The 22,550-nt window shown below is 45.3% G+C and overlaps 1 protein-coding gene across 1 annotated transcript in view; it reads right to left on the reverse strand.

Annotated features, from left to right (window-relative positions):
• Positions 1-9,927: 9,927 nt before the first annotated feature.
• The window catches only part of LOC119456251 (TBC1 domain family member 23), a 36,055-nt gene continuing 23,432 nt past the window's right edge, over positions 9,928-22,550 (reverse strand). Inside the window, exons 14-17 of the mRNA XM_037717903.2 lie at positions 21,905-21,984; positions 21,400-21,532; positions 19,807-20,088; positions 9,928-15,014 (exon numbers count right to left, since the gene is read on the reverse strand). Of these exons, the coding sequence (XP_037573831.1) occupies positions 15,011-15,014; positions 19,807-20,088; positions 21,400-21,532; positions 21,905-21,984 (499 nt within the window). The 3' untranslated portion in view covers positions 9,928-15,010. The remainder of the gene's footprint in view (positions 15,015-19,806; positions 20,089-21,399; positions 21,533-21,904; positions 21,985-22,550) is intronic.

Below are 22,550 nucleotides of genomic sequence, written 5' to 3' on the forward strand. Positions count from 1 at the left end.
AAGAACGAACAAAAGCGGCGCTGCGAGCGCCGCTCGCATGACGTCATGGCAAGGATTTGCGCTTGTCGTTCGATAGCGTTCAGATAGCGTGCTCCACGTGCACGAGGGACGCCTGTACTGCCGAGGAGGTTGCAGTAGCGCTCGCTTGTGCGGGTACAAAAGCGGGAGTCATATTATGCGATAGCAAATTAGCTATCCGAAATTTTAGCAAAGGGCGAATCTCGGAAGAGGCCCTCAAAATTCTACTCAGAAACCCTCCTAGCAGGGGCATAACATTTATTTGGGTTCCGGCCCATGAAGAAGTCCCAGGTAACGAAGCGGCTCACGAGCTCGCCCGAGCACTCTACCACCGGGCAACTCTACAGCAGCCAGTTTCAGGGACCAAAGATAACATCACCACGTACAGGGAAATTGTAGATCATTACAAAGCCGAAAGAAGAATCTTTCCGCCTCCGCATCGGTATCTCTCTCTGGAGGACGCTCGCATTGGGCGGCGCCTCCAGGGAAACAATTATACACCACCATATTGGATCTACTTAACTCAGACGAGGGACTATAACGACGACCTCTCCAAAATTTGTAAGGAGAAAGGTACGTTAAATAATGTAATATGAGAGTGTGCTGGTTCTCCAGGGGCCAAGGAAAACATTGAGAGTAGAGAAGCCTGGGAGGCCTTGCTCCAGAGCGAGGTTGAAGACGACCAGAGTCGAGCAACCCGCTTGGCCGTTGAGGCCGTGAAGACTCACCGTCCTCAACGCGCGGGGACTGCTTCGTCCTCCCCCTTTACCTACGTGTAGGTTAAGAGGCGGGCACCCCAGCTCGGTGGAATAATACAGTTTTCAATCAATCAATAAATCAATTGCGCTTGTCGTCTGCTACAGTTCGGGCTGCGTCCGGGCGCCTTCTGCAACGTTTCCGTTCGCTCTCCTTCCCGATGCTGCTACACTTATGACAGTCCTCTCAAATATTTTTTGTCGATGTCTTGGTTTGTAAAAATTTATTGAATGAGTTTATTTTCTAGACAACAATATATTTCTGAAAAGCAGCGTTACAGTGCCGGCCAACGGAGTTCATTCCGGGGCGGTGTGGGCTTTTCATGCGCAGTCAATGCACTCTGCAGGGGTAGCTGGCGGGGCCAATTAAAGCATTAACGCGAAAACATAGGATAGAACAATCTAGTTAAGTGACCATATTTGCTGTGGTGCAACAATCATGTAAGAAACGCTGGCTATATAGGACTTCTAGAACATTTATCTTTAATTTAATCCACTAAATCTTTTTTGCTCACGACGAGCTGTTCATTGGCAAAATATTGAATTTTCCCATTTATTCAAAAAAAAACGTTCAGCAGTAGCCCGACGACTAAACAAAAATTAAGTGACCATATTTGCTGTGGTGCAACAATCATGTAAGAAACGCTGGCTATATAGGACTTCTAGAACATTTATCTTTAATTTAATCCACTAAATCTTTTTTGCTCACGACGAGCTGTTCATTGGCAAAATATTGAATTTTCCCATTTATTCAAAAAAAACAACGTTCAGCAGTAGCCCGACGACTAAACAAAAAATCAGTATAGATTCTACCAGTACCGTTTGCTTTTTGAATTGCTTCTCAAAATTAAGTCGTTCTTAACCAGTTAATCTTACGCGGCGGTAATTTTATGTAAAGCTAATTGAGGCTTTAAGCTGTTTGCCGCTCACAAAAAGGCATGGACGAATATTTATTCTTTTCAGTGCTACACGCTCTAGTCAGTTCAGCAACTTAGCCCCGCTTGTTGCTTGGGGAACCGTTCTGACCGATCCACTTGGCGAAATTCACACAGCTGCTCGGCGCAACTTTTTGGGCGAAACATGCCTTTTAGACCATATGGCTGCAGCCAGCAAGAAGCCGAAGCTTCATTCTTTAGTGGTGTGGGACACATAGAAAATATCAGCATTCACAGGAGGAGGTTAAAAATCAAGTGAATTCATGTGAGGCTCGCATATGTTTATGTTTATGAGGCTGGTATAACCAAGCAAAAAAATTAGCTCGGCAGGAAATCGGGCGGCCGCCCATGGCCAGGTAAAGTGACGAAGGCCCGATCTCGGCCTTCTGGGTCGGGCCGGGCTCGGTTGTTGCACGTGGCCAATCTGTTTGCCGACCACCATGCAGTAGGTGGTCGGCAGTCGGCATCGGGCCGACGTCATGGCCGCCGGTTAATTCATTCTGGCCGCGGTTGGCCGCCGTACGGGCCAACGACTTCCGCACGACGGTCACAACGTGGCTTGTCCACGGCCAGCATTCTATTGCCGGCATTTATATGTAGGCTTTTTTTCCCACTCACATCCACTGAGTGTTTTTTTTTGCTTTTTTTTCTTATGTCGATTTTTAAGGCCCCTGCTGCAGATACCAAATATTCCACTTGTTCAGCAGAGTTACCTTAACTGCAGACAATACATTCTGGGTAACTTGCAAGTGCAGCAGCATTTAATTGAAATAGCCGCGCTAATTATATTTTTAATTAATCGCTTTAGGGTACATGTCGTAATGGTGAAATTAGAGGCCGTAAGCGCGCAGGACATATTCAATCGGAACCAATTTTTTAACTAGCACCAATTTCGTGATATACGAAGGCAAATTAAGTCGGCAAAATGAGTTGGTGTCCTGAATATACTACCCTCGAGCATTGCATATATTCACAGTGCCGCAAGAAAATACAGATGACACCAAGACATTTTTGCCCCATACTTTGACGTATACCTTGAAACTGCATGGTACTAGTAACAAAATTGGTTCCAACTGAATAGGCCCTGTATGTTAACGGGCTCATTTCCACCATTGCAACATGTGCATTAAAGTTACTAATTATAAAGGATAATTGGCACGGTTTTCTCAATTAGCAAATTATGCAGTATACTGCTCATTTAGAAAGTAATGTCCATGCATGTTAAATGCAACCCAGATGAAGAAACGGATTGCTGGTATCTGCAACAAGAATTTAAAAGTATATACGTAGTTTGACATAAGAAAGGACACCCTGTATAATTCACTATTTAATTCATGCACACGTTTCTGTCTTTAAGGTGTTCCACAAGGGGGAGTTCTCAGTCCAACTCTCTTCAATATTACACTGATTGGCCTTGCATCTGAACTTCCTAACACGGTAAAGATTAGCGCATATGCGGACGACATATGCATATGGGCATCTGGAGCTACCCGTCCCCAAATGCGTGCTAGACTCCAACGTGCAGTGACAATCACAGCTAAATATTTGCGGCGTCAAGGCCTTCAGCTCTCAACAGCAAAATGTTCCGTGATTGCATTCACGCGAAAACGAATGACCAGGTATCCCATAATTGTTAATGGAACAGCGATACCTGCAGTAACACACCACAAATTTCTTGGCGTAGTCATAGACCGGGGATTATCTTGGTCAAGACACGTCGCTGCAATGAAGACAAAGCTGAAGAGTTTCGTTCACGTCCTTCGCGTCGTTGCAGGAACAAGATGGGGCCCTTCGGAGTCATCGCTACTTCAACTGTAGCGATGTTCATAGGATATATACGGTACAGCATGCCAGCGCTCTCCAGCATGGGACTTAGTTGTGTGCGCACACTGGAGAGCATTCAAGCTCAAGCATTGCGCACATGTTTGGGCCTCCCACGATGCACGTCAACCAATGGAACTATAGCGGAAGCTCGTGCTTGCCCGATTGCTGTATGCTTGATCTGCGAGCCTCTTCGACTGCACCTCCGCGTGTTGACACGACACAAACACCATCCTTTGTCATCGCTCCCTGCCATACAGCCAGGTTGCAGCTTTTCAAGGATTCTATTGCGTCATCAGAATGTTGTACCGTCAAGATTTTCTCCCCATGGGTTCTGCCTAAACCGTTTGTTGCTCTGCAGATTCCCGGCATTACAAAAAAGACGTCCATTGCATCCATTGGCCTTAAGCAGCTTACTCTGTGTCACCTTTATGCAAAGTACGGTAATACCATACACGTGTTTACGGATGCCTCTGTCACACCATATGCCTCCACTGCAGCCTTCGTCATTCCTCATATGATCGTCGCACGGCAGTTTAAACTAGACCATAGGACAACATCAACTGCCGCAGAACTTGCTGCTATCCGGGAGGCACTTCGCTTTCTCTCCAAGGAGCCTCCTCGCGCATGGACGATATTCTGTGATTCCAAACCAGCTCTTCAAACCATTGACTTTGTTCTCAGGCGGGGCCCGTATTATTCAATTGCTATAGAAATCGCAGAGCTTCTCGACCTTGCAAATAGAAATCGCCATATTATCACCTTTCAATGGATACCTTCGCACTGTGGTGTGATAGGGAACGAGCAGGCAGACGCTGAAGCGAAAGCTGCTTCAAATAATGCGACTGAAGTACGCATTCCATTCTCACGGACAGACACAAATGCCCTACTTCGTTGCGTAATACGCAATTGTACATTGCAGCACTGGACCCAACCAGATCATCAACACAAGCGAGTGCATAAATGGGGCCCAGAAATGACATACCGCATTCCTCACAAGCTCAAAAGAAGCCAATCAAACATCGTGCACCGGATACGCCTTGGTGTCGCATTCACGAATCGTTACAGACATATGATTGGTTGCAGTGGCATTAGCCCCAATTGTGAATACTACCAGGTACCAGAAACACTTGACCATATATTTTGCGTTTGTCCCGCGTACGCGCAAGAACGACAGAAACTGGTCTCTTCAATTGCAGAAGTCCATAAGAGGCCCCTATCAGACGAGTTTCTTTTAGGTCCTTGGCCCAATGAAAACAGCGCAGCCATGATAACCAGTGCCGCTTTAGTCTTTCTACAAGCCACTGGGCTAGACGCACGGCTTTAGAGATGCCACAACGTTGTAAAATTGTACATACACACCTCCTCCTCTTATCATTATCATCCATCAGCCCTTTTCCTCCCCGTCCCTTCTCCCCAGTGTAGAGTAGCAGGCCAGAGCAAGTTACAGCTCAGGCCGACCTCTCTGCCTTTCTGTAAATAAATTTATCTCTCTCTTGTGTCTTTAAGATCGCTATATAAAGAAGACGAGGGCTTTGTAGACAAATTGTCACTACTGTTGATTTTTGTCGACTTTTATTGAACTATTTAGATACAAACACCACAGAAACTGCAATACTTTGTTGTGAAATGCTGTAATAGTAGGTTAGTGGTTGTGACAAACATAAAATGGGAATTAATCAATGACAGTCTTGTATGGATACTTGAAAATGTCCTTCCTTGAATTGCGCGTAAACCTGTTTACCAGCGAACTCTGCAGCCAGGTCACTTGACTAATTCTGCTATGGTCACGCTCTGGTATCTGAAATACAGACATGTGCTACGTAAGTTTCAGAAATGGGACATGTATAACTATAATATTGGACCAGATGCTTCGTGGCCTCTCAATAACTCTTTAAGCATTGTACTTAATTATGAACAGGTTCTGACAAAACCCAGATTTTTCATGACAAACCCTAAATACGCATCGCACATGCAAACGCAGTCTCACATTATTTAGCCTCAAAACAAGCGTCGCGGAAATCTGACGCTATCGGGGCGAAATTCGCCTTTCTTCAAATTACGTTCACCACGACTACAACGCAGTACATACATTAGAGTACATGCCGTGCGCACGGTATACAAGGTCGATCCACATAGGTCGCGAAGCTTCGGGCGAAAAGCGGTTCAGAACCAATTGTCACCGACATCAGCAAGGGTGGTTATGGGAGCAGCGATTGAAGCGCGACTATGTTTGGAGGGAATAAACACTGGGAAAGAAAAATAGCGTTTTTAAATTAAAGCGAGACGCAGTTAGATTCATTCAACTGAAAATAAAATTCCTAATTCATTTTATATATGCACTGGCGAGAAAAGATACAACTGTATTTTACTAGATCATTATCAATATAGACCTTTTTTCAGGGCCCACCGTGAGAGCGCCCATCGATAGCGGCGGGTGTTGACGCCGCTATCACTTGCAATGCAATGCAGCTCTTGGAATGCGTGGAAAGACGCGCTCGCAAAGTTCGCCTAATACAATACGCCCCCCTCGCATGTTGTGTTGTTTTGCATGTCGACGTTTGTCTGAATTAGGTGACGCGGGTAGTTTTATTGTTTCTTAACCTGTGCATTCAAAAGTAGTGAGTTGCGACCGTCAGACACTTGTTTACTTTAGTTGTTTTCGTGCAACAGCGCTGGCCGACGGGCTTGGCGTCCGTCGAAAGGACGAGCACTCTACGCAATCTTCGCCCAAAGTGTTCGTCGGCCTCCAAACAAAGCATGTTCAGTGCAGCGACGCGATTTCGACACCCGTACGGCTGATCTTTTCCGGCATCGCTTTTCGCGCTGAAAACTCGGAACGCCCATGAAGTCGAATGGCGGGGCATTTGAACATACAGCTCTAATCAACGTTACTAGAAAGGATCTAGTAACGTTGGCTCTAATAGCAGGCCTCCGAAAACAAATTTCGCGCCTATGAGAACAAAATGACGTCACTTCTGTTTTTGACGGATATGACGTCAAATTATTTTTTCTTCCGCCGGAAGTGTTCCCTCCTCACACAGATGGCGCTAAGCCCCATGAACCGCCGGTAAGCAACCATGTTTTGAACGTATGGGCTATGGAAGCTTCGCTACCAGGTATATTTACCTTGCGGTATACACTAGTATAGGGTGTCCCAACTATCATGCACCAAGATTTAAAAATATGCAAATGCCATGTAGCTGAACAGAACCAAGGTAGTGTTGTTTGCCGTTGCTTGGAGATACTCAGATTATTTTCTTGCATTCTGCCTAATTACATATTTAGTCCTGAGTAAATAATCAACTTCTCAAATATTCTAATTAGATTAAAGGTGTCAACGAGAAAATTGTAGAGCAACAGGAAAAATCCTCGTCACATCTTTCTGTTGCTCAATAAGTGTTACATAAAAGTGTTTTTCGAGCGTGAAAGAAGCCCGCGAATACACGCAAAATTGCCGCGCAACTCGCCGCTTCAGGCACTTTGCGTGTATTCCCAGGCCTCTTTCACACTCGGAAAAACACTTTGATTTAACACGTATTGAGCAACACAAAGTTGTATCGGGATTTTTCATGTTGTTCTACAATATTCTCGTTGACACTTTTCATCTATAATATTTGAGAAGTTGATTAATTAATTAGGACAAAATATGTAATTAGGCACAATGCAAAAAAAATTTAATCTTCAAGCGATGGCAAACGATATTACCTTGGTTCTGTCCAGCTACGTGGCATTTGCATATTTTCAAATCTTGGTGCAAGATAGTTGGGACCCCCTGTATGGTATACGTTACGGGCACTGCATGCACACATAGGTGCTTCATGCATATCACGACGCACCCAGTCTCTTAATTCGCTTGCACGACAAGCTTTGGCATGTGAACTCTTTCACATTGAGTGCAGTTCCATAAACCACAAGACATGACATTTTGGCAGCGCTATTATAATGTCGCTTTCAACAGATCGAAAAGGGCAGACGAGCTCTCGAAACAAATAAACGCAGCCTTACGCGCTCTCCTTCGAAATTAACGCTACAAAAGATAGTCTCTAATAGCATACATAATACGTACAACTTACGAGTAAATGTGGACGTCCGTGGGAGGTGAAAATCAGCATGCTGGAAATGTCCATTTTTCGCGAACAAGAAGCGCAGCGCCATAGAAACCGTGCGAAGCTGCGCCGATCAAGCAGCCACTGAACGTCTCTTCCCGCCAAAAGCTCCCCCGAAAAGACACCATCTACGCGCCTGCTTCTTGCCGGTTCCTCCCCGTGAATGCTGCCTGAACCGACATGCCACAGACGGTTGAGGTGACCTCCTTCTCTATTCTTTCGCTCCCAAATCCCGTCCCCCGAAGTCGGAAGTCGACGCCGACAAGGCGGCGACTTCTATTCGGGCGCCGACTAGGCGGCGGGCGGGGGCATCCTACGTATGTGATCGGCCAGCAGCGTCAGGCCGGCGTGAAGCCGACGTCTCTGGCCAGACAAAACTTTCGTGCTCGGCATTATGCAGCCCTACGCATTCGGGCCAGCATCCGTGACCAAGCCAGCGCCGACGGGGTCGGCAACATAAGTCGGCCTTTTTACGGCCCAAGCTCTTCAAGCCGACATGATCGGCTCCCAGCGATCTGCCGAGCACCAGCCGATGGTCGGCCCTCGGCCAATTTTGCTTGGGTACGTATACAAGGGGTTCTTTTATGCGCTGACGCAGCGAATAGTTCTCAGTTCGTATAATTAAACACCATTGTGGTTCGAGAAATAGTCATGCAGACGGTAGTTGCGTGACGATCTGTTGCATGACGAAGCTGCCTGGAAGAGGCAGCTTCGGCTGCCTCTTTCAGGCAGCCGAAAATGCACTCTAGTGCCTCGAGTATGTTATAGCCATTCCAAATGGCGCTGTAAAGCACTCCTTCATGCTTTCAATTCGAAGTTGTAGTGAACGGAAGGGTTTCGCGAACAATGCGCGCCTCGTCACAACTTCATAATGATTGTAGGTTGCTTCCATTGCGGGAGGCGTCTACCATATTGTCCATAAAGACCACTTCAGGCCACTATATGCAACATTGCATGGCATGTAATTACTTGGCTCTTGATCTTAACCACGAACCTTTTTTTTTTCAGGTCATTGCTATGCATACATGAAGCGCAGTCGTGTGCAGCCATGTAGATTGCTTTTTCTGGGTGGCTGTTTCGGAGAAAGGTGAAAGTAGTAGCAAATGCTTTTCGTGGAACATGCGCGCAAAACTCTTTTGTTTTTACGCATTACTGCAGTACTCACTTTAAGTAGAACTCTACAGAGCAATAAGAAGCTTGACGAAAGCTTCACAGGCAGTAACCTATTCTAACATACTGATTTATATATAACGTTGACACCAGACACCAATATTTCGGTTCCGTGTAAAACAAAATGTCTGCCATAACTAAGTACTAAAAGAATCTCAAGTTTGGAGCGAAGCGTATAACAATAAAATTTTCCATACTGAATTTGCAGATATTGCTTTTACGCAATAGTTATGGACACAGTGCACCTCTACTTTGCAAAAGCAGTAACCCCTGCAACCATCAAATTTTCACGATTCACGCAGTTTCGGAAAAAAAAAGTCACAGTTTCGCCCTAATTAAGGGCGAAGCAATGAATGCGATAGCAACACAGCAATGTCATACGAAGTAAGGTGAGCGGCTTTGGTAGCAATATGAATTGTAGTAAGCATGAGCTGATTAAGTAAGCAGGTGTGCTGCGACTTAAGTAGACCGACATGAAGAGAGACTCGATGACCACGAGAAGGCGCGTGTGAAACGGTGGTGTTGATGAGAAGCGCTTCCCGTGGGCAGCACGTGCGAAGGGACACACCTGTAGCGCTGCACTGCCGATCCGGGCAGCATTGCATGTGTAGCGTGCGTTGGAAAATGTCGCCCGACTATTACTAACTGAATGAACAAGCGTGGTGAGAGCGCGCACAAACAAACACGAATAGATCACACTGAATGACTCCAGACGACTGTCAAAACGCTGGCAGCAAGCATACGCCGCAGCGGGCGAAGGTACGTGCGGTCTATCGCTTCAACGGAAACTGAGCGGCGAATGCACGGCGCTTAAAGGTCAGAGCCGTGTAGAGATAAGAGACGGTGCGGACGAGCGACGAGCGCGGTTGTTGGCAGAGTAGTTGGCAGAGTATCGGGGGCCGTGGTGTGACGTCACAGTGCGGCCACGGCTCAAAGTGCGGCGACAGGGAAGAGGCGAACACTAGGCAAAATGTAGCTATCGCTACAATAGCGTGCTGGATGCATCGTACCTTGCGTTCCAGCACAATACTATAGAAACACTATGAACCAACCTTCTGAAGAAATAAAAACTTTTCATAGAAAGACAACAACAGCTTACTCCATTAAGTACACGGCAAGGAGCTTCCACTGACACTTTATTGAATGTACAAGAAGGCTATATAGATTGTACAGCAGAACACATAGCCATCTAACACTATCAACATATATAAAATACTATTTACATCTTACCAACAAAATGATAAAACCGAAAGTTGAATCTGGCACCAACAGAGGCCTCTTACTTGAGTAACAATCACATGCGCAGCATCTGCCAAACATTTAGTTGTACAACTTTTGGTCAATTTCAACTACGGTTGCACATCTACAAGCATACAACATTCAACCTCACAGTCAACACAGGCTTTGCCAAAACCGCCCAAAGAAATTTTCCAGGGCTGTCAAAGGGACGGAAGGTGTGAAACAGTATTTCCCCAATACCCCAGCAAAAATGTCCTCAGAATATAAATTAACGCTATATATAAGCACACTGCTTTAAAAGGACACTAAAGGCAAAGATTAAAAAGCAAGCCGAAGTGATAGACATTGAAACCTCCAAGGTGTCACTAATATTGAGGACGCTGCTTTTATAAGAAAATGACAAGCATAGAATAGGGTCAATGCCACCTCTCTGAAAATAACCTCTCCCTAATGACATAGTCTGTAAATATATAAATATATAATTAGTATATAGTAGCCAACCAAGTAAAAAAAAAAGATAGTGATGAATGTAAACACAATGCACTCTGGCTAATTTTAAAGGACTTTCTAACCAAATTCACCAATTCTATTCTTTCACATAGCTCTGTCAGAGCTATAAGCCCTCTGATTGGCCAAAGGCTGCAGCATCCAGTCACCCAAATTTCCAAAATCCCGTGCCGTGCCCATGCGCGGATGATGTATGACCACCCATTTTTTCAGGTTATAGGTTCTGGTTATAGGTTCTGTCTATAAATGCAATTTTTTTAATGCTTAAGTAATCTTTTATGCAGAACAAAAGCCGAGTGATTTTCAAAATCATAATAATTTCATCACTCCGGCTACACTTAATATTTGCCTCTAGTGCCTTTTCCAGAACGTCTCAAAACAGGCCATTCATGCAAGCTCTATTTGGTACAGCAATGTGATCAAAGCATGATATCTGTATACCATAAGAAGCACCGGAACAATGTACACTAGACATTCTTTTGTGCACCTCCTTATGAAGGACTTACGTTAGTACAATACAGCAGGAGGAAAGTAAAATAAAAACTCTAAGAGTACAGAACAATCGTATCATTGTGGTTAAATGCAAATAATAATATTAATATATCTAAAGGGAAACTGAAAAGAAACATTAAACCAGTTTAGACAGGTAATCTTCCAAGTTCTATTTGCATTTATGTAACATAAAATGGTTGATTATAAGCAGAGAAATTAAAGGCCGAAGTCCCCTTTATTAATTTAGCACCAAAACGTCAGCATCTATCTGATGCCATAGCTTTCAGGGTGTTCTTGCATATTTGGTGCATTTGTACAGGGAAAACATTCCGAAAAGTTGCCCCCAGTTTGAATCTTTGCTTACTTTCAAGTGCAAGTGTAACTTCCTAATACATAAACAATTAACCAGTCCCCAACACATGGTGCAAAAATCTAGGACGTCATGGTCAGCTATTTTAAGGCACTGCCCATTTTTTTGTTTTCAGACTCTTTCTGGCTCACAAGAATCCGCTCATGCTACAAATAACCCGTTCTGTATTCGAGAAGCACAGCATAGAAAGATAACTGGACTTAATATTTCTTTTTAGCATCCCTTTAAAACATGTACTTCAACCATGGGAATGTGTTCATTGGTCCTTTTCTCTAGGTGACTTGAACATAAATGCTTGGTTCATTGATTTCAACTAACAATTGCTGCAGATATAAATAGTAACGCTTTTGTACGAAAATGAAGAAACCCAGTGCACAATGTAGAGGCAGTAGCGAGATAATCGGCTTCTTGATATCACCACATGTACACCTTACAGCAACTACGGCAACGACAATACTACATGAACATACACAAAACTTAGTTCATCTAGTACAGTACTAACTTGTGCTTTGTCAACCACATGCTACAAAATCATATTGAGCAAAGAAATTTAATTTAATAGGCTTTAGACAAAAAGGTTACGAAATAGAGCAATACAAGAGGCTGATATAAACCATAAACAGCTCGTTAAAAAAAAGATAAGAGGTCTGGACAATATGGTTAATAGTATGCCAGCTCCTGTGCTTGGCAAAAGTTAGAAACATGTAAACAAGAAACAGATGCTTCATTTACCAAATGTCATTGATGCGAAAGCTTCAAATGGCTCACTGAGCAAAAAAAAATGTTTATCATCTGAAGCAGCGAAACGGCACCTGAATTCCCAATGGCTGCAACGCCACGTCTGGAGCGCGCCTCAACGGAGCAGAGTGGGCGAACGGGAACACGTGCTGCCGTGGTAGCGCGCCAGGTGTTGCATGAAGGGAGAGTCTCTCGTCGTGTAGGATGTCGGTGGCATGCGGCATTGGTATTGCAGGCTGCTGCTGCTGGCTGGCTTGGGCAGCACGTACAGTTATGGTACATTACTCGCAGCACAAAACTCGATGGACTTCTCAGCCACGTTCAATTGGACATTAATGCTTTTGCATTCACAACTCATAAGAAGTGCTTATGTGTCCTCGGCTTTTTTTTTACAATGACACACTTCAATTGCAATTAGACTCCCTTTGAGACAAACTTGAAGGGATCTCAATTCAAGCTGCACTTGTTGACATGTTTCACCCTCCTTTGTTGCTTTCAGGCACCTTCGTCCAAGGACTGTGGACACCACGGTGAGAAAAAAAAAAGGGGGGGGGGGGGGAGGCGGGGGTGATTGAATTGAGGGGGAATGGGGAAGGTTTTAAACATTGCGATCCTTATATCTCCATTCGTATAAGTCCATTTCAATAATTCATCTGGCAATATATATTCGTTGAAAGTCCTCGCACACATTACAACATCCTGCTGAGGTTTTAATAAATTGTGTTTCAGAGCCTTTTCGATAGAGTTGGTCTGCTAGAGGAAATCCGCTGGAGTACACAGCTACAATTTCGATTATCAACTAGTCCGGTCTCATATATATAATGCAATTTGGAATCCTGACAGTTGGCACAATGAAACAGCATAGGCCCTGAATCACAGCAACTGCACTAACGCATCATAAATCTAGGTTACATGGAATCCCATGAACAATCTGCGGTGAAAACTTTTAAAGCAAAAGTAAGTGACATCATTCATAGATCTTGAGCCTATTTAACTTTGTACATTCGGAACAACACGGCCTTTTGTTTTCAATGACCTGCTTCAACACAGAAGATTTCTAGAAATTTGTAGGAAAAGACGATTTGAGTGTTGTAGAACAAGTGTAAATAAGGGGAATGGCACCACCGGGGAAAAAGTTTCCGTTCTGCACAAAAGAACTATAAAGTGGTAGAGATAGCTTGCTTTATATGCACAATGTATGACAGACAAGCAGGAAACTTCATAGAACAGAACCCACAAAAGTATCGCAAGCACTTTTCGCTTTCAAAATGTACTGTTCAATAAACCAAGTATAAAAATTCGACACTGGCTGCTATAACACTCATTTTCGTTGATTGCAGACATTGCGCTCGACAACATAACTTGTGTCTCAACTCTTATCTGTCACAGGAAAACTTGCGACACCAAGAATGAAGGCAGCTGTTGAAGGGAGTTCAACCTGTCACGGGTTTAGTTAGACTTAGTACTACATCAAGTGTTACAAGTAATTCTACATACTGTCCTTCATGCCCCATTCCCTCTTCTTCAGCGTCAAACCAAAAACGGAAAAACCAGTCTTCCCATCTAATTTTGAAGATACAGGCGTGCAACGCCAGCAAAGAAGAAAAAATAATTAAAAAAAACTAAGCCTCTTTATATTCCAATTGCTTTGCAGCCCTGTGCATTGCAAGAACTAATTAAGACAGACTGGCATTGCAAGAAATAATTAGGACAGTGCTTACTGCGGTCCCTTAAGAGTGAAAATAAGGCAGGCTTACAAATGGGCTCATGATTGTCACTATTCTCCTTACACAACTGAAATGGTGCCATCAAAGCGGGATTAAGTGCTTTAAATAAATTGTCCAAGCATTTGTTATTATGTGATAGAGGTAGAAAATTTACTGGCAATGTAACTACCTAGTACTTTCCGTGGTCAGGGGTATGCAGGAGGCTAATTCAGCTCTTGCTATATCTTAAGCAAGGAATTGCGTAAATTGCCCTAAAATAAGTAAATAAAAAAATTCATGTTGCATCTCCAGAAGTACTGCAGGAAATCTGGCAAATACGTCCCTAGGTATTCTGTTTTTACAATTCAAGCCGCAAAACTACATTTGGCGACACCTACTTGAGTACTGCACATAAAAGGTGCTGCAAATTTGCATTTCAATGCAATCTGTGTGATTTCATTGACTCGCAGTCTAATGATGCCACCAGTAAATATACTATCACCAGATGTTTAGATACTGAACATAGGCCTCTCAGCACTGAGGACTCTACAGCGTGAGTGAGACAATCATACTGGCTAAAGCTAAAAACAATATCGACAAAAATATTTAAGGGCACCACGTGCCCTTCATTTGTTGCACCTACGAGACAAAGCAAAGGTGCTTTGTTCTAGATTAATGATCATTGTGCAACAAATTGTCTGCAATCCATTTTGAAGAACACACCATATGAACTCCTGTTGCAAAACCTGCAAGTTTCACGCACACAAAACAAGTTGCGCAACAGTCTCTCCACCATAATTCTTGGTGATCTACAATTTGTCTACAGACTAAGAACACATTTCCAGTACAAAAGAAACAGGCAACTAACAAGTAGCTGTTAGTATGCATTCTGTCCGGTCAGTTCAAAGCACACCCTCAAGCAAGCATAAAGAAAACATCCCTAAAGGATGCAAGCAGGTTTGCAATAACCTCAAGAAAAAAGGGCCAGTTAAGACGTCAATATAACGTGTCATTGTTGTAAAAGAAAAATGTGCTCTAAGTGTTGCACCATCCCAATCTTGCCATGGTGCAGCATTTGGCTCATGATGGATTGCTGACTGTTTTTGCTTGATCCCGTTTATGCTGACCTCAAATGGTCGTGCTGCTCCCATTACCTGCAAACAAAAATAAGCGCACCAAAGACCTGAATAATCCAGAGGGCAAAATTATCAATTGCTGGGTTAGGCATGTGACATGTTTGCATTGTAGCATCATGAACATACCCCATTTTCAAAATGTTTATATGGTTGAACGTTTAAAAGTAACACATGGGCTATAGTATGCAATACACCATAGTGGGGGACTCCAGATAAATTTCAACAGCCTGTTGCTGTTTGATGTGAAATTAAACCTAAGTGCACATACATATTTGCATTCAACCCCCATTGAAATACAGATGCCACAGCCGGAAGTTGAAACTACGACGTGTGCAGCAGCAGAACACCATAGCTACTGAGTCACCACAACTAGTGAACACACTCCATTCACACAAATTCAATGAGACAGCAAGTTATCAGGCAAGGAAGAACTTTAGATGAGTGCAACCCCCCCCCCCCCCCCAAAAAAAAAGAAGAAAAAAAAAGAAAGGAAAATATTTTGGGCGTTTTATGTGCCAAAACAATGATCTGATTATAAGGCATGCTGTAGTGGGGGACTCCGGATTAATTTAGATCGCCTGGAGTTCTTTAACATGCACCCAATGCAGTGAGCAATGAGCGCTTTTGCATTTCGCCCCCATTGCGATACGGCTGCCGCAGCCGGGATTTGATCCCTCGACCTCGTGCTTAGCAGCGCAATGCCAAAGCCACTAAGCAACCACGGCAGGTAAGAGCACAAAACCATAGCGATGGGTTCAAAACATACTGTTTTCCCTATTTCTCTGTGGTGTGACACGCAAGAGATTTGCGCTCGCACAGGTGTGCATTGTAGTAAGGAAGAGGCCGTTGCAATGTGCTAAAGCGTTCCAACATGACCTCGACATACTGGCACGAGTGGACCCAACACATATGGGGTGATAATTTTTATGTTTTATGGAACTTTAAAAAATTGTCTGTGGCAGACAGCATAATTTTCAGTTGGATTATTCAAAGAAGCAGACATTACTAGCAAGAAATCAAAATGCACATTCAACGAATTATTGTAAATTCACTAATTAACTTCATAATTACTTTACAGCACGCATTGCAATTTACACGCATTGCACATGAATTTCCAGGCTAACACCAGTTTTGAGACATTATTTCCCATGGTGTGGGACTAAATACATGAGCATTCTAGTTACTTTTGTGCTTCAATGCATAAAAGAGCATTTTGTTAAAAAAGTAAGTGGAACAACAGTGCATTTTTACGGTGAGTTTGATGGTGCACATCACCCTCCCCCCACTATGGTGTGTCTCATAATCATATTGTGGTTTTGGCATGTAATACCCCAGAATTTTTAGGCTTCAGGGAAAGACTCAGATACAGTGTAGACCGCTGATAACGTAAGTCGCTGGAGTCGCGAATATCCGCACTATAAGCGGTACCGCACTATAACCAAAGCAACAATTTTCAAGGCCCGCACATATGCAAAACATGTGCACCAAGGCGCCACGCAAATGCGACAGTCGAGGAATGCGGCTAGAACGTTTGCATTCAATTTACAGTCGAATCTCGTTAATTCGAACCAAATTACGCGGCGGCGCCTCCGACTGGCATTGCTCCAGCACCGCCATAGAGTAAAAGCTTAGGAGAGACCCCTCAATGTTGCGCGCGAACGAAACAAAAAAGAAAAAAAAAATGCGGCGGAAATTTCACCCTCTTTCAAATGGCAAGGTCGCAGATTCTGCGTTGCGCCGGAACATGCGTGTACGTGCCAACGTCTCAGCCACGCTACCATAGCCACGTGTAGAAAATGGCAGTGAACCCTTCTTACTCCTTTATGCTTCCTCTACTTTCTAGTCACGTGTTGACCTTGCACGCTGCGGCTACGGCGCAGAGTGAACAAGCGGCGTTGTCCCAGGCCGGCCAACAAAACTGCCCATGCCGGCAAACGCCCGCTTCCCGATAACGGCAGAAAACGAAACTTCGGGGAGCTGGCGCCGGGCCAGCTGGCCGCCTGCACGGTGACAGTCGAAAGTGAGGGAGCTACGAGGGAGGGCGAGGGCAGCCACTGAAGCGGCGGAGTTGCCGAGGCGAAATCCACTTCCCCCTCCTCCCTCACAATCCACGGTCTCCGCGTGCCCCCTTGGCCGTGATGTGCCAGCGCCGCCCGCTCCCTGAAGTTTCGTTTACTGCCGTTATCGTGAAGCGAGCGTTGGCCGGCAATGGCAGTTTCGTGGCGCTCGCTCGCTACGTGCGCCGTGATACTTTCACGACTCGCACTCAAGATTCTGGTTTCAGCCTCACTGGCTGTTCGTTCGCACCACGTGCCCTTCTCCTCTACTTTGTCTCTCTTTCTCCCTCGAGCACTCCTTGGGGCGCCCGTTTGACGGGAGCGTTCGCAGTCTCCGCTGACTTCCGTACTTCCAGGCAGCCGCACTGTAACCGGTATTTCGTTTCCCTCAAGTGCACTATAAGCGATACGTGTACAGTAAAGATCACTTATAACGTAACCACTTATAGTGCAGGACCGGATATAGTGCGGTCTTTTGAGACTCCCGTTAATTTTCCCATAGCACTCCATGTATACACGTATCGCTTATAGTGCAGTTGCGGGAAACGAAATACCGATTACAGTACGGCTGCCTGGGAGTACGGAAGTCAGCGGAGATGGCGAACGCTCCCCTCAAACGGGTGCCCTGTTGTGCCTGGCGGTCCTGCGGGACAAAGAAGGCCGGCGCCGACTCCGAAGCGCCAACCTGGCGCCCTTTCTCGCGGCCAAGAATTGTCACCTGGGACTGAGGGATTAGCCGTTGGTCTCCAGGCTACCTCATGCGTCGCTAAACGCCCGCGTCGCCCCTTGGTGCGGTCCCGTGAATTACCAGCGCCGCCCGAACCATGACGACGCCCGGCGTCGACTGCTACGCGCCAACGTGGCGCCCTTTCGAGACAGCCACCGTCTTCCCTGGTTCCGCGAACTGACCGCTATGGATAGGCGAATCTTGAAAGGGGCCAGTGTCTGGCAATCCCGGGGGAACGACATCAACGTTCGGCTCCCAAGGTGTCAACCGCTGCCTGTGTTCGGGGGCGACCTAACAAGATTGGAGGCGGAGCCCGGCGGGAAACGACGACACATCACGTGCGGGATATGGCCACCTGATCCAAGATGTTGATTGGCTAAAAGAACTACAGTGTATTCCCTCGTTGAGTGAAAGAGGGAAACGAAAGGGATAAAACAGGGGACTTGAGTGTTGTGAGAGCACGCTTGACGATGTAGAGAGGCTTGACCATGTAGAGACGCTCGACCATGTAGAACGCTCAGAGATGTAAACGCTACTACATGCAAAGATGATAGCACGTAGACTGGCTCCAATATCATGGAGCCCTTCTTGTAAAATACCATGTACAGTGTATATAAAACAGTTTTCTAATCTCCCTGGATATCTCCTCCTCTTGGCACCTGGCACGGCACCATACATGAACTCTTGATGGCCGCTCGGACCATCGCCATTCGCAACAGCCCCAAGGAATGCTCGAGGAAGAAAGAGAGACGAAGCAGAGGAGAAGGGCACGTGGTGCGAACGAACAGCCAGTGAAGCTGAAACCAGAATCTTGAGTGCGAGTCGTGAAATGTCATGGCGCACATAGCGAGCGAGGGCCACCAAACTGCCAACGCCCGCTTCACGATAACGGCAGAAACTTCAGGGAGCGGGCGGCGCCGGCACGGCACGGCGAAGGGCGCACGCGGAGACCATGGAATGTGAGGGAGGAGGGCGGCAGGGAAGCGGATTTCGCTTCGGCAACTCCGCCGCTTCGGTGGCTCCCCTCACCTTCCCTCGTAGCTCCCTCACTTTCGACTGTCACCGTGCGCGCTCGCCGCCGTGCAGGCACCGCCGCTCCAGCCGGCCTGGCGCCAGCTCCCGAAGTTTCATTTACTGCCGTTATCGGGAAGCGGGCGTTTGCCGGCGTGGGCAGTTTCGTTGGCCGGCCTGGGACAGTGCCGCTGCTTCCCTCTGCGCCGTAGTCGCAGCGTGCAAGGTCAACACGTGACTAGAAAGTAGAGGAAGCATAAAGGAGAAAGAAGGGTTCATACACGTGGCTACGGTAGCGTGGCTGAGACGTCGGCACGCACACGCATGTTCCGGCGCAATGCAGAATTGGCGACCTTGCCATTTGAGAGAGGGTGAACTTTCCGCCGCGTTTTTTTGTTTTTTCTTTCTTTCTTTCTTTTTTTTGTTTCGTTCGCGCGCGACATTGAGGGGTCTCCCCTAAGCTTTTACTCTATGGCGGTGCCAGAGCAATGCCGGTCGGAGGCGCCGCCGTGTGATTTGGTTCGAATTAACGAGATTCGACTGTAAATTGAATGCAAACGTTCTAGCCGCATTCCTCGACTGTGGCATACGCGTGGCGGCTCGGTGCACATGTTTTGCATATGTGCAGGCCTTGAAAACTGTTGCTTTGATTATAGTGCGGTACCGCTTATAGTGCAGATATTCGCGACTCCCGCAACTTACGTTACAAGCGGTCTACACTGTATACATAGAGTGCTATGGGAAATTTAACGGGAGTCTGAAAAGACCGCACTATATCCGGTCCTGCACTATAAGCGGTTACGTTATAAGTGGTCTATACTGTAGTACTGAAGCACTCACAGCAACTTAATTTTTCCGTGAATGATTGCAGATTAACCCTCACTAACACATACCTGCATGCCATGTCCCACTGATCTCTCTCTTTCCCCACGAAGTTGAAGAAATGTTGAATTAACAATTATGAGTGATCAGGCGCACCTTCTAAGTGTTTCCACTGCTCGACTTTTACCCTTACCTAGCTTCGGTCTCCTCGAGCAGCTTGGTTATCTGGGCCTTGACGAGCTGGGTGGCTTCCTTGGCCTTAGGTATGAGTAGGCGCTCCATGGCGACGACCGTGAAGGTGCCTGTGGCATTGTCGTTGAGGCCGTACTTAAAGGTGATCAGCTCGGGGTGCTGCTTCTTGCTGGTGATTTTGAGCACCGAAAGCAGGGGCCGCTGCGACACCACCCGAGCGGTTCCCTTCTTGTGGCTAAGCTCGCGCAGCAGGTAGAGGTGAGTCTCGGTAACTAGCAAGTGACTGCACATCAAGAAGAGAGAGAGGCAAGCTCAGTTCCTTAAAGGGACACAGAGAGAAAAATTATTTCTTCTGTATCAGTAGATTACCATTTCACAATACCAAAAAGAGCACAGTTACCGCGGGACGCCACTCGGTAAGCCATAAAGTAACGAAAAACACAGAAGGCGAGTAGCGACACCCCACCTTGAACTTCCCGCACCAGCTCACAGTGACGTCATGGATTTTGACAGCGCCTTCTAGGTCCCAGTTAATTCCTTAGCGGTACAGATTGACTACATTGTGTTCTGAAGAAGCACAAGACTGAATGTGGCAAGTTTCGCAAACTTTTACTGAGCCAACGTGGCCCAAATACGAAAAATGACTTTAGAAGTCATGATGTCACACTGAAGTGGTGACGTTGGGGTTTACTCGGGTTTGTACTTCTTTCGATAACCCTTCCTTATTCTTTTTTCTGCACTTCGGTGCTTCATGCTGCAAATCACGCCATAGACATCACGCACAGCTCTCTTCCTCGTTATCAGCTTTGAAGGTAGCCCCTAACTAGCTTTGGACCTAGTCAAAGACATCCTCAATGAGAGCAACAAAAGGGAGGCTTAACTAGTTAAATGAAGACTAATTCACACAGCATGACACTACGTGCCATAACTGTTACGTATCTGATTTATTCCATTATAAGAGAAATGGCATTCACATGATGCACGCTATTAGCCTGCAACCTTCATCGTATTCCTCTTTCTCTGACCCCTACCATGGCACTGCTATACAATCAATAACCAAATGAATTCCCCAAAAATATGTGGAGCAAGGCGCCTCAAGTTGCTAGCCTCCTGGTTAGCCCAGTTGGTAAAGCGGTTGTGCCAGAAAGGCTGTGGTGCCAGATTTTATTACCAGACAAAGACAAATACTTCTTCAACAGTGAAGCTTTCTTTCCTAATGAAACCATGTAGGTTTCCTCTGCAGTTTCAACTTACTCTCACATGGGTGCCAACTTTTTCTTCCAAGAAAAACACAAGAGCACTGAACCAATGAACAAGTGCAATATCTGCGAAAATAAAAGCCAGCTGGCTGAAGAGATAACTTAGATGACAGAACATCTTTTTGGGCTGACCTGTGCAGCTTCGGTAATAGAATAACAAAGTAACCGAGTAATAGAATAGAACACAACCACAGAATCGTGCACATCATGTATATCCTGCAGTGAACTTTATTAAGCAAGTGCAGCCCCTCTCTGAGCAGGAATATAAAAAATTTCTACTACATAGAAAGTTAGAAATGAAGTCTGAAAATCAAGGCATAGATCTAGCAACATACCTAGGGTAGAGATGTCCATTCTCTTTGATTTCTTCACACTTGAAGTGCCCAAGAACTTCAGGCTTTTTCACCCAGGTGCTAATGCTCTCCTCTTCTTGGACAGACACATCTAGGTCACCGTGACCACCGAAATCTGAAATGAAATGCATGCACTCAGTTTATCTTGAGCTGGCTCGTGTTCCCAAATAAATGTTTGCCACAGTCCTAATTTATGACATAATTCAGTGAAAGCGGTTATAGACGAAAAAAAAAAACAAAAAAAACAATGCAGGCACGGCGACATTATGATACATTTTTCTTTTAGGTCACATGATTACCTTTAAGCAAATCTATATATTAAAGCGATCCTTTCTTTGCCTACTTTCCCGGGTTTGGCCTGGCTGCTAGATGCTGTTGGGTCGGTCCCTATCTCAGCGGATATATTTGTGGATATATATACAAAGGTTACAAGAAGGAACCCACAAAGTGGCTTCAGGTGCTACCAATGCTTACAAACATGGCTCACCATCATGCTCGTCGTCAATGCTGAAGACTGGTGCCATGCCACGGTAACGCTTGCCCAGTTTGTCAGAGCTGCTCACATGCCTGCACAAGGAATGAAAATGCCCACAGTGGTTAACAGACTGCTTAAATCTCACACAAAAAGTGAATGTTTCAGGAAACAAACTCTTGTCCCTTCTAAAAGTATAGTAGTGTATGTAAAAAATAGTATCAACAAGCTAATGTATTTTGATTGCGCCAGACATCTTTTTTAGAGGTATCATGGTGTGTGTAGCACTCCACGTCCAGTGTAAGTGAACCCGTTAGTCACAACTAATTTGAACTGCAGATGAATCATGTGGACCCTTCAGTAACAACTTTCTTTGCAGCCCAGTTATCTCATGGCCTAGAACAAATGTTACAAGGTTCCTAGATGGGTGCTGTAACAGTTTAGGTTGATCCAAGATTGATTCAATGTTTACTTTTAGTGTCCCTTTAAGAAGTAATATTAGTTTATCGTCATAGATACAACTATGATGAAAAATATGCAGACAAAAGGTGCACAAAAAGGGGGAAAAAACAAACTAATTATTTGGCAACTCCAGCTGACAACCTGAAACTGATGAATGCACTTTGATGTTTGCAATGCCAAGTCTGCACTGCAGCTTTCA

The sequence above is a fragment of the Dermacentor silvarum genome, chromosome 6 (genome assembly GCF_013339745.2).
Source record: "Dermacentor silvarum isolate Dsil-2018 chromosome 6, BIME_Dsil_1.4, whole genome shotgun sequence".
NCBI classification, from domain to species: domain Eukaryota; kingdom Metazoa; phylum Arthropoda; class Arachnida; order Ixodida; family Ixodidae; genus Dermacentor; species Dermacentor silvarum.